Source organism: Lotus japonicus, chromosome 1 (assembly GCF_012489685.1).
Source record: "Lotus japonicus ecotype B-129 chromosome 1, LjGifu_v1.2".
Lineage (NCBI taxonomy): Eukaryota > Viridiplantae > Streptophyta > Magnoliopsida > Fabales > Fabaceae > Lotus > Lotus japonicus.
Window position 1 is genome coordinate 3,677,582 of NC_080041.1, and position 12,734 is coordinate 3,690,315.

Sequence of the window (12,734 nt, forward strand, 5' to 3'; positions counted from 1 at the left end):
GAATAAGAGAAATTCTTATAATCCTCTGAATATTTTTGAATTCCGCTTCTACAGTGTTTTAAGAGCGGATTAGCCTTTTACTAACGCTTTCGCCCTAAGGCGGAAGTGAATAAAGCTCGTGCTATAACCTATAGCGACTATTCTTAGTCGTTTCCTGAACTTTCTCCTTCATCATACTAATCCAAACATCAACCATAAGTCAAGTTCCTCTCACGCTGACACAAAATCCTATGCGTGAGTTGGAAATTAATTGATTATTTAATTCTAAAATCCTGGGTCTTACAATAGCCACACTTGGCATTGGGGTCATATTCTCTCGGATATGGAGGTTTGGCTGGCACCAAGGGATAAGGGACCACCAAGGAGCCTTTGATAAGTTGGGGCAGGAGCTCAGTGTAGGTCATAGGAATGGGGTCGAACTGGACCTTGTCTTTGTTTCTGGGATCCTAGTCTTGCGATGAGTTTTGGTGTGGAGGTATTATGTTGGAAGATTGGGGTGGAGTTGGTTGATACCACTGCGATGTTTGTGACGACCAAACTCACACCCTACCTAAACTATAAAATAAGAATATCTTCAGAGAACAACACTTTTATTGATGAACTTTGATAAAGTACAAGACCTTTGGGTCAGAATTCATCGATGTCCAATTGATAGTCTGAGAACGTCTCCAGGAAAGTTAGCCGCGCTAAGCGTCATTAAAAGCAATTCCTTTCCTTAGACAAGACGTCCCAGAGTCTCGCATGGACTCCTCTGAATCTTTCCCGATTACTTTGACACACTTAATTACAAAAAAAGACCCACTGCTTTCATACTTATTTTACAGTCTGATAGAGTACGAGTCCAGTCGCACACGTCTTCTTCCATCGGCTGGTCTTTATTCTACTCGAACACTCTCGTATATTCACAACTATTTACGGCTCTTCCTGCCTTGGTCACTTTTTCATTCTAGTTCTTTCTCCTCGGTCTCCGTCCCTAAGTTGTTCAATTAGAACAACCAACCAAAACAAGAGGGGTGAGAAGCCATCCAACACACTCGAGCAAGAGAAATAGTGTAAAATAAATAAGCAAGTAAATCAAGTGAAAAGTAATCACATAAATCATTAAAAATCTAATTAGAAATAGTTTCGGTCTCTAAACGAGGATGTGGGCCCAACATTCTCCAGGAAAGTCACCGAGAAGCCGCTCGGCTGGGACGATCATCAGGGGGCCTGCAGTGTGATTAGGTTCCGGATGGGACAAACCTCATCTCCAACCTGTTGGTAGGTCCCACCTAATCACACCCCAAGGACCGCAACCATAAAGGTATCCCTTAGATCTCACAGCGTTACCCAATGGCACAGCCTGGCCTTAATTGTCCAGTTGGGGCCACTGACCTTTCCTTTTTATAGAGTACCTGCAAGCCGTTAGAAATCTCGTGGAAATATTCTGGGAATTGATCAAATAATATTTTCTTTAAAAATCGGGATGCCTCGTAAAAAAATGTTTAAGAAAAGATTCGGAGGCTCCTATCGAATCAATTCCCAGAAATAAATCCTGTTTACAATAATCATATTTCAATAAAACAAATAGGGACCCAAGGGAGGTCCAACACCTATTTATTTACACTACACTCTCTCATGAGTTGAGCATTCTCCCCCCCTTACCTTTCTTCGGAAAAATCCTCCAATTAATAATTATCTGCAATAATAATATCATAAGGCATTTTAGTCAATTTTCACCTTAAAGTTATAAAATTCCATGTTATTCTTTTTAATTTAATATTTAATTTCGTTTTTATTTTGTAAGAAATCAAAGAATTAGGCGGCAAGGCCGACCATCATTATATGTGTGTGGCGGCAGAGCCAGCCTTTATATTTATGCGGTGGCAGAGCCACCTTTATATTTATGCGGCGGCAGAGCCAACTTTTGTTCTAGACCTCCAAAATTCATTATGTTATTTTCTAAAAATCCCTAATATTACCCTGAGTCATAATCAAGTCCCATTTTGTATTAACTCATCACAGAAAGTGAGTTAAAAATCCGCAAAGTTACGTACCTTTTCTCCTTCAGAAACTGTATCAAACCTTAGTGAAATCCAAAACCAATTGCATATATGAACTCCTTACAGTGCAAGGATTCAGAAAATATAACTTTTTCCAAGTTTGGCACTGTTTTGGAGGTGGCTCGCCGGAGAAGACGACGGTTTCCGGCGAGGCACGGCGGTTTCCGGCGGAAGGGTGGAGTTAAGGGTGGAAACCGATTGGAAAAGCTTCCTCTCACTCCCAGGAACTCAATGGTATAGGTGGGTAGCTGAAAAGGTCTCTGGTTTGGCCAAAACGATGAGCACCGTGAAGCTTTTCCGGTGAGGAGCTCAGCAACAATGGCAGAACGAAATATAGACCTCCAAACTTCAAAATTATTGCACGAATAGCTTCCTGGTGAAATTCTAAGCAAAATAGACTCTTGATTCGACAAAATTGATGGAGATTTGAGGGAGAACCGAGAGCTCAAAGTTTCAGAACTTCTTGAGCTCAGTTGGGCTATCTCAGGGCAATTTGAGCTTGGTTCTTGGTTGGTTCACACTCTAATGGACTTAAGGAAGCTAATGGAACAAGAATTGGGAGATGGATTGGTCTGGAACTCGATTATGCAAGGTTTAGCCGTGACTGGAATTTTGGCCGTTAACCACCGTCTCTGTGGTGATTGTTGGTGGCTGAGGGTGGTGGCTGAGGCTTCAGGGCGTGGAGGAGAAGGTTTATGCCAAGTTTCAAGGCTTGGGTTGCTCTAATTTGAGCTGGTTTGATCTTGAACTCGGTGGTGGTATTTATAGGCAAAGCCAGGGACCTGAATTTGAATTAAAACTATTTCTGATGTCACAGTTAGGTCCTTCAGAGTTAGGTCAGTTTTCAGTTTAGTCCTTCCTGAAATAATTTTTTATTCTCATCCTTATCCTTTGAATTCTCTAGAACTTGATTTCATCCTTATCCTTATCTTGATTTTTATTTTTATTTTATTTAATTATAATATAATAATTGCATTAATAATAATACTAATTAAAATACTCCTATTATTTCTAGTTGAGGGAAAAATTTAGGTCGTTACAATGTTTGGTAGGCAGTGACAGCATTAGCTGCCCCTTCATTGTTCTTTCCAAAATTTTGAGCAGGTTTCTTCATGTTGCTGGTTGTAGAGTGATTAGCAGGAATCCTCCCAATTCTCATACCATGCTTTACTCTCTCACCGATAATAACCATGTCTGAGAAGTTCGACGACACACTTCCGACCATCCTATCATAAAATGGGGGTTGAAGAGTTTCGATGAACATCGATACGATCTCTTTCTCAGATAGGGGAGGTTCTACTTGAGATGCCAGCTCTCTCCACCCTTGGGCGTATTCCTTGAAAGTTTCACTTTCTTTTTTCAAGGTGTTTTGGAGCTGCATTATATCAGGAGTCATATCAGCGTTGTACTTGTACTGCTTCAAGAATGCGCCCGCTAAATCTCCCCAACTGCGTATTCGGGTCCACTCCAAATGCATGTACCAATTCAGTGCCCCTCTAGTCAGACTATCTTGGAAAAAATGGATCAGGATCTTCTCATCATGGGTATGTGAAGCCATTTTTATGCAGTACATAGTAAAATGACTTTTTGGACAAGTAGTCCCCTTGTACTTATTGAACTCTGGGACTTTGAATTTTGGGGGAATCACAATATCTGGGACAAGACACAATCCTGATACATCACTAAAACCATGATTTCCACCTTCCATGGCTCGCATTCTTTCCTCCAGCAACTGCAGCCTTCCTTTGGGTTGGTCGTCTTCAACAACGCGAGGTGTTGTTGGAGTGGGGTGTAGTTAGTCCACCTCAGCCGAGTAATTTGGCACAGGAACAGTTAGAGAGTGCGGGGGATAATAGACGTGAGTCATGTCTTGTTGGCTCGTATTTGGGAGTGGCACCTGTTTTGGTGCGACAACATATGGAGGGACATTAGCATAAGGTGCTCCCACGACATTGTTGAGCAGACCCTGTGACTGAGTCGGGCCAAGCTGGGCAGTGGCCGGTGGGTTACTGTCTGTGGGGTCGACAACAAAAGGCGGTGTATAGCCTGGAGGAAGACCATAAGGTGAAAACTGGACATCGTGCGACTGAGAAACTTGTTGGAAGGGCCTGCGAGACTGCACTGTCAACGACATGACTACCCCTTGAGCATGGGCAGGAGAAAAGCCAGGTGGATTGTCAGGAGTGGATGACGGCGTTTCATTGTCCTTCTTCGCAGCTTCTTGTATAAACTCCATGAGCTTGGACATTTGTTCCTTAAGCTGATTCACTTCCTCCTTCAACTCTGCATTGCTGCGTTCAAGGTCATCCATGATCTTAGCCTGAGATCGGGTCCTGTAAGGATGCCAAAGATACACTTTTTGTTTCTGTAAAATAAAACGTTGTTAAGTTATTTATTTAATTCTATATATCTTACGATGTTGTTACTCATCGCGACTTTTGACGTATTGTGCTTGAAGCGCCTCGTGGTTTTTCTTGGCTTGAAGGAGCTTGGCATTCAAAAATTGTACTTCATTGGAGCTTGTCATCACCTTAAAATCTTCTTTCGAAGGAGTGCTAGTATGCTCAAAATTTTCCATTTCGTTTTTTATCAAAAGCAATGCCAACCTCCAAGCTTACCTATCATAGGAAAAAAGAAAAAAGAATTAATAGTATGTAACATGATTTTTTTTCGAAAGAAGAGAAAAATATATAAATAACAATAGAGTCATTACATCACGGCATCCAAAGCTAAACTAGAGAACAAACGGCACAAAACTGCCAGCAAAAGAAAGGAAAGACTCCTAGCTACTAGGAGCTGAAATGAATTCAGCATGTAGTAGATCCCCAACAGCATAGCAGCAGTGATTTTCATAAACAAAACTGCACCAAAACCTTGGACAAAATGCCCTATATTCCACTTCAGATCACCTCACACGTGCAGCCAGAAAAACCATAAGTAAAACAGATAAAAACTGCACCAAACCAAAGCCATATTGCCACATCAGATATAAACCTGATTGCTTATAATAATGCCTCAATGTAGCAGCTCCCCAGCTAAATAGTAGCAAAGAAATACATGAAATCTGCACCAAGAAAACTTGAACCAAATGCCATATATTTCACTTCAGATCACCAACTCAGTACAGCCAAATAACCGAAAAGAAAACCGGTAAAAAATGCCTCAGACAGAAATCTGATTCAAGATAATTATGCCTCAACATATCAGTGAGAAATCAGCTACTCAATGATTGTATTCAGTTCCTCAACATAGCCCAAATTTCAGTTTGTCTAGAGCATCCTGTCTTAGCAAGATAATCAGCCAAATGATTTGATTCTCTGAAAATATGAGAAATCCCTAAGCAATCAACTTCAACACATAATGAGTCAATCAAGTTGAGGTCTTGAATTACCTTCCAAGGCCTATTAACCTTGTTATTGACCCATCCTACAGCTAATGCAGAATCACTCTCTATTAAGATGTGCCTCAACTGAAATTGGTGACAAAACATGAGAGCATGAAGGATTGCTTTCACTTCAGCCTCATAAGCCCAAAGGTCCCCAGTAGCTTTAGAAAAAATACCTCTGGTTTGGCGTTCTGAATCCTTAAGAATGCCTCCAATGCCACTCCTTCCCGGCATACCATGTGAGGAGCCATCGACATTGAATTTAAGAATCCCCGCGGGTGGTGTCCAATGATTGCTGTGACTTCTAATCTTTGGAGGTTTCAATCTAATCTCCTCAAAATTCAATAGGAAATCGCTGCTACTGTACGGGCACTCCCGCCACCAAGCTTTAATCCACCAAGCAATCCGAGAAATGTGCAGGTCCCATATCTGTTCCAAATTGAATTCCTTGTCTTGAAAAATAAGATCATTACGTCCTAGCCATATAGACCAGCAAAGTGAATAAGGAATCAAATCCCATAGACCAGTATCATATTTTGCCCTTAGTTCTGGCCACTCATCCAGTAAATCTATAACGGTCCTCGGGCAGCACCATGTCACCCCCTCTCGGTGAAGTACACCATACCATAAAGGGTAGGTCTTCTCACAAGCTAACATCAAATGTGTTACTGATTCAACTACCAAACCACACAAACTACAGCGCCCTTCATTTTCCAATGTCATACCCCTTTCCACTAGATTACTCTTGACAGCAATTTTATTATAAACCGCTTGCCAAAGAAACAATGATATTTTTGGTGGAATAATTTTGCAGAGTCGTTTAGGAATGTTCCAAACACCAGGCAAAGGAGATAAGAGGCGTAATTCCATAGCTTCGCAAATAGCTTTGACTGAGAATAGCCCTTTATGATCACCAATCCATAGGATTACATCTCGACCAGCACTAGGCAGATATGAATTCACAGTGGCATAAAATCTTCCTTCCTCATCTTTCTCCCATCCAAAACACTCTCTACGAAACTCCAATTGCCAGTTCCATTTTCGCCCTTGGTTGTGTCCCACCTCACTAATTAAAGCATTCTTGTTATTAGATAGAGCAAACATTCGGGGGAAAGATATATGGAGAGGGGCAGAATCAACCCATGGGTCTAGCCAAAATCGCACTGATCGACCCGGTCCAATTACACATCGAATCTGATCGCGAAACTCTTTGGCTAGAATAGTGTCTTCCGATAGCACTTTGAGAATGTCTTGAAACACCGTTGAACACATGTTGAATCTATCCACCACTAGATGCAAGACCAACAAATTCTCATCCCACCCATACTTATGGCACACCATTTGTCTCCAAAAAGAATCCCTTTCTCTCCCAAATCGCCAAGCCCATTTCAAGAGTAAGGCTTTGTTCCTCCACGCCAGAAAACCAATACCAAGACCTCCCAACTGCGAGTTCCTGCAAATCTGTTCCCAAGCAATCCAAGCTATCTTTCGGTTCCCTTCTAAGCTTCCCCAAAGGAAGGAGCGCATCAGCTTTTCAAACTCTCCCACTACACCCACCGGAGCTTTGAATATTGACATGTAGTAGATAGGAATTGATGCAATAACCGCTTTGAGGAGGACTAGTCTCCCACTAAGCGATAGAAATTTGGATCTCCATTTACCTAGTTTGAGCCTCATCTTTTCAATCACCGGATTCCAAAAAGACTTTCTCCTCGGATTATCTCCTAGGGGCACTCCCAGGTACACAAAGGGCAAACCACCTGCGCATACTTCAAATATATTTGACAGCTCAATGACTCTCTCCTGTGTCACATTGCATCCTATCAAGAAGGTTTTTGTGAAGTTGACCTTCAATCCTGAGAACCAGAGGAATACTTCTAATGTTGCACTGATTCTACTCAATTGACTTGAGTCATTTTCGCACACAATTAGCGTATCATCCGCAAATTGTAAATGGTTCAAGGCAAAACCATCCGTAACCGGGAATCCACATGGAATATCCTCCACCAGAAGTAAATTTAACATGCAAGATAAAGCATTCACACACAGATTAAATAGGAGAGGAGAGAGTGGGTCTCCTTGTCGAAGCCCCTTTTCAATCTCGAAGAAATCAGTAGGAGATCCATTGACCAACACCGCTAAGGTAGCCGTTGACACACACCCATGGATCCAAAGGCACCACTTGGCCCCAAAACCCATATCTCTCATGATATTTAGAAGAAAGGACCAGTCGATGTTTTCGTATGCTTTGGCGAAGTCAAGTTTCAAAAGAAGGCCCCCTTGGTCTCTTTTCCTCATAGCATCAACAACTTCGTTTGCCATTAAAATACAATATGCAATTTGACGGCCCTTTGTAAAAGCAAACTGGTTCTTTGTTAACAGCACATGCATCACAGTTTGGAGACGATTAGCTAAGACTTTTGCAATCAATTTGTAGATACTTCCTATGAGGCTAATAGGTCGGAAGTCTCCAACCGAGCTCGGGTTATGGTTCTTTGGGATTAATGCTAAGAAAGCCGCATTAAGCCCACGGACAAGTTTGCCATTACTATGAAAGTCATGAAATACCTTCACAAGATCCCCTTTGATGAGTGCCCAAAACTCCTTATAGAAAGTCATGTTAAAACCATCGGGCGGTGCTTTATTACCGTCACACTATGTAACATGATATATACAGTATTTACATTATTAATTTTTAGGGATTAAAAAAAAAAGAATATGCTCCCATGTGTCCTATTAGGGTAAACCCTATGGATGGCAATACTATGGCCAAACTATTTGGGTGCTACCTTAAGAAGGGGTCGAAAATTCTCTCAACTGAAAAGGTCCTCAGATTGAATCTATCATCATGACCTTAACAACAGGGAACCAAAGTTCATATGTGGTAAACCCATAATGGTAGTATAAATTCTGGGCGGGTATCCAATGACTGTTAGGGAGCATAGCTCACATGCCATCACTGGGGTCTCCTTCTCATCCTATGGTTGTTCCAAGACTCGGGTAGAGAGCCCAAAATGTGTAACATACTAGATTAGTGTGGTGTGTGTAGGGAGCATACAAACCTTTATCCCTATTACTACCCATCCTGCAAAAAGAAACAAGAAACATAGATATCAAACGCAAAAGGTCATCTATCCTAGGGTTCAAAAAACTGAACTTTAGAAAAAGGGGTTAAACAAAAAAAAAATAAAGCTAACAAGAAAATCACACAATTAACCATGATAGGCCTGACTCTTGAACTGTATTCCCCAGCAGAGTCGCCAACTGTCGCAACCAGGATTGCGGCGGGACGACGCTACAAAAAAAATGTTCAAAGCTGTATACTAATCCTTCATTGATTTTTTTTGAATGAAGTTCTGAATTGATTAGCCAGCACTCTGCGTGTATAGTATGACCCTACAAATGGAGAAAGTTCATATCAATGAAAGCCTATGAAGTAAATTAAACTATATCAGGATATTTGATTTAAAAGTCGATGTTTTTTGTTACTAACCTTTCGATCCATCAACAACAAATTATAGGTTGTTGGATGATTTCCTTCTCCTTCATCTTCTGTAATCCACACCCTAATGACTCTGACAACAACTTTCCAGTTATGAGTGGTAGGATTGATTTCATCAAGATTACTGATGCAAGGATTCATGATGTTATTACTTCAAGGGAAAAGGAAGATTACCCTGTGTTCTGGTGGAGAAGAGATTGGTGTTATGTTATGAGTAAGGATATATATATATATATATATATATATATATATATATATATATATATATATATATATATATATATATATCGGTTTCTCTCAAATGATGCAATGCTATTTGTTTTTTTTCGGTTTTTTTTGTTTTCAGTTTTGATTTAATATTCCTCAAATTATGGTTAATCATTATGACTTTTTAAAATTATAACTTGATGTGCGTATTTGATTCCGGACGTTAAATTTTATTTGTGTTTATCCACTTAATTGCTCATTAAGTCTTATTATTCCTTTTTTTTTTTCAAAACTCTATTTCATGATATTGTTTGATTATGTCCAAATTTAAAGCATTATATTTTGCATTATTAATGGGATATTCGTTTTTAATGGGAGCCTTATCATTTAATTGCTCCTTTTTTTCGATATTAGTTATGCTTATTGCTTTTCAATTCTAATTGTTGGTGTGTTGATTTTTTCTGAGATGTTTATTTTTTTTAATTAAATGCGTTTTTTATTGTTTTAATGTGTTTTAATAATAGTGCACTAAAAACCGTATAAATACGTGTAATTACACATTAATGACGATGAAGTAAAACACTTTTTTTTAAATGCATTTATTATCTTTACTATATACATATGATTAATTAACGTAATTTAAGCAGCTAATTTGAATCAATTAAATTAAATAATTAAATCAAGTTATATAAGGAAAAAAACAAATTGTGTCATGGATTTTTAAATATCAGTCAACAGAATTAATGAAAGATATGTTTAAGGATTAATTTTAAAACTAATTGAATGTAATGAATGCAGTTAAACTATTTTGTTATTTTGAATTTTTTTTACATTAACTCGTTATTAATGCAATAAATTTGGAATATTTATAATAAATGATGCTTATTAATTTTTTTACGCATTAAGTCTATTTAAAAAATAATTTCATTATAGTTAAGCAATTTCTTTTCTTTTGAACATGACTACGTACTTGAATGAAATTATAAGTATTTAAATAACAATAATTTTATTTTCTATTGTTTAATAGTCAAATTATAAAAAAACGTCAAGAATTAAGTCAACATTTTTTTCCTACAAATTAAAGGTTGAAAAATACCTATATTTTAATTTTATTTTTTTAAATGCTAAAAATCATAAATGCGTGTGATTATTTATTGACTAAAAGTTAATGTTGAAAAAAATCATTACACGCGTTACTAACACATTTTTTTAAACGTAAATAAAGTTATATACTTAAATCATGGTAATTAAGAAAATAAATTCAATTGTGTAATGAATTTTTAAATTGAAATAATGAAATATATTTTTAAGGATTAATTCTAAAAATAATTGAATGTAATTAATTGCAATTAAACTATTTTGTTATTTTGAACTTATTTTACAATATCTCGTTATTATTGCAATAAATTTTGAATATTCATAAAAATGATGGTTATTAATTTTGTTCTCGTTGAAAATACGTTTATTTAAATTTTAAGTTTAAAATGCAAAAAATCATCAATGCGCTTGATTATTTAAGGACTAAAAATATTTTTTTTAACTTCTAAACATCATAAATGCACGTTTTTTAAATTGTATTGTGACAAGTCATGATTTTTATTTCAAAGCATAAATTATATAAATTTTAATCACGTCTTTACTGTTTTTATCATTATTGTAAATGTGAATATTTTTAAAAACCGTTTAATTCATTTAATTTTTTGAAAAGGGAATGAATAGGGTATTTATTATTCGTATTAATTGACTAAGACTAAGAAAATAGAATATTGAATTTAATTTATTTTTTAATTGATTTAAAATTAAGGTAGTAAATAACATTAGATGAAAATAAAATTAAAACGTATTTTTAAAAGGTATTGGATATAGTAGTTAATGTGTTTTAATAATTTTGCAGTAAATTATTAATGCAATTTTTTTAAAATGGAGGATTAATGGCAATAAATGAATAATGTAAATTATCGAAATAGCGCTTGATGTGTTTTTAATATCTAGATGGTTAATGCACGTAATTATCTCAGATATTTTGGAATAATTAATTTATACATTTAAACCACTGAAATTAAGGAATTGTTATAATTTGTCTCATGAATTTCAACAAACAGTAAACGAAATTAATATGATTTATTGATATCATTGTCTAATAATTTAAAATTCATAATTTTATAATTCGTCCAATTTGTGTTACAAATAATTTCTAATTCAATTACCGAATGATTACTATTTTATAATCTAACATTCAGTAATATTCTAAAATAGTTATATTAAATGATTGTAATGTTGTTCATTATAACATTGCTGGTATATTTTTTTAACAATGTTTTGGAAGATTGCAGGTATGGAAGGTTGAATGTAATTAACATTCATTGTAACATTGCAGGTATATTTTTTTAACAATGTTTTGGAAGATACCAAATTATTAACGGAAAATTCATCATCTATTACCTGTAGAATAAATGTAGTACAATAACGTACGAAGAAAACGGATAATAACAATAACAAAAATAGAATGTCGAAGCATATTTAATAATGTCGTCAAAAGTGAAATCTCGAGTACTTTTCAAAAAAAAAATCTCGAGTACATTTAAATACTTTATTTCTATTGGTGGGGACATAGATATTGGTGTGATCCTTTTTATTTTCGACAAGAGAATAAATTAGGTAGTGAATTGATTTACTTCGGTAAAATCAACATTCGAGAAACTTGTAAATTCTTTCAAAGACTTTCCATTAGACTGCAGATGATTATCAATCTTTAGAAGACAGAGTTTCTTCAGGGCAGACTCTTCTATTATGAATTCTGTAAAAGATGACAATAGATTAAATTAATTTCAGGAAGTAGTAGATAAAAGTCTATGAAAGTTTGAATTATACCTGGTTTCTTAAGATTTTTGCGATATTCTTGTTCGATCCCTTTAGCCAATAGTATCCAAGTGTTATTCCATACGTGATATGGGTTGTTCATAGTATTTGTGAACAACATGAAAGCAAATAGTCTTCTTAAATCATCTCCTGACCGTTGTTCGTGGGTAATGAGTTCACTGGCTTCTTTGATTGCAAAAATGAACTCTAGCTTGATCATCAAACATTGTTGTAGATGGAGCAGCAGTGACAGTGAAATTCATTAGGGGCTAAAGAGGAACTTGCTGCTGTGAGCTAAAGGTTTAAAGCACAGAGAAATAATTTGTGAAACGATAGTAACATTGTGTGTATTTATAAAGCCTTAATAGTAGAGATTTAAAATTGGCCTCATATTCCTATGGATTAGACACTAAAGTCATAGATGCAATATCATCATAATATAATATTTATGAGGATCATAACTTTCCATTTTAATAATATAATATAAATAATTTATCTTCAATTTTTTTTTATATCTGCTTTCTATTCAAAATTAATTTTAATATTAAATAAATAATTAATATTTAAGAACTACAATCACGTACCTTCTCCATCAATTTTTCAAAAATATATTGTTCAAAGTTTTTAGGCAAATATTTCGGCCAACTATGGTTTATCAATAACGATTCCAAATTTTATCAAAAAAAAAAATAATGACTTCAAATACCTTTTAATGTCCCTAATTATGTCCAATTAATTT

The 12,734-nt window shown here is 36.1% G+C and overlaps 1 protein-coding gene and 1 long non-coding RNA gene across 2 annotated transcripts; both read right to left on the bottom strand.

Moving 5' to 3' along the window:
* Nucleotides 1-573: 573 nt before the first annotated feature.
* Nucleotides 574-2,787, bottom strand: LOC130733118 (uncharacterized). The gene is made up of 3 exons (XR_009017380.1): nt 2,037-2,787; nt 1,645-1,678; nt 574-973 (listed from the first exon to the last, which is right to left on the bottom strand). It is a non-coding gene; the product is annotated as an uncharacterized LOC130733118 (long non-coding RNA).
* A 1,050-nt stretch (nt 2,788-3,837) lies between these two features.
* LOC130732807 (uncharacterized) lies at nt 3,838-9,070 on the bottom strand. Its single transcript, XM_057584793.1, has 5 exons — nt 8,921-9,070; nt 8,625-8,722; nt 8,455-8,512; nt 5,434-8,082; nt 3,838-4,407 (listed from the first exon to the last, which is right to left on the bottom strand). Exons 1-5 carry the CDS (start codon nt 9,068-9,070, stop codon nt 3,838-3,840), a joined length of 3,525 nt encoding a protein of 1,174 aa, XP_057440776.1.
* Nucleotides 9,071-12,734: the final 3,664 nt, after the last annotated feature.

Coding starts and splice junctions, on each gene's coding strand:
- LOC130732807 (XM_057584793.1), bottom strand. CDS start 9,070: ATGAATCCTTGCATCAGTAATCTTGATGAAATCAATCCTACCACTCAT. Junction 8,723..8,920: donor TGTTGTTGATGGATCGAAAG/GTTAGTAACAAA, acceptor TTTTTTTTGTAG/CGTCGTCCCGCCGCAATCCT. Junction 8,083..8,454: donor ACACACACCACACTAATCTA/GTATGTTACACA, acceptor CATGTTACATAG/TGTGACGGTAATAAAGCACC.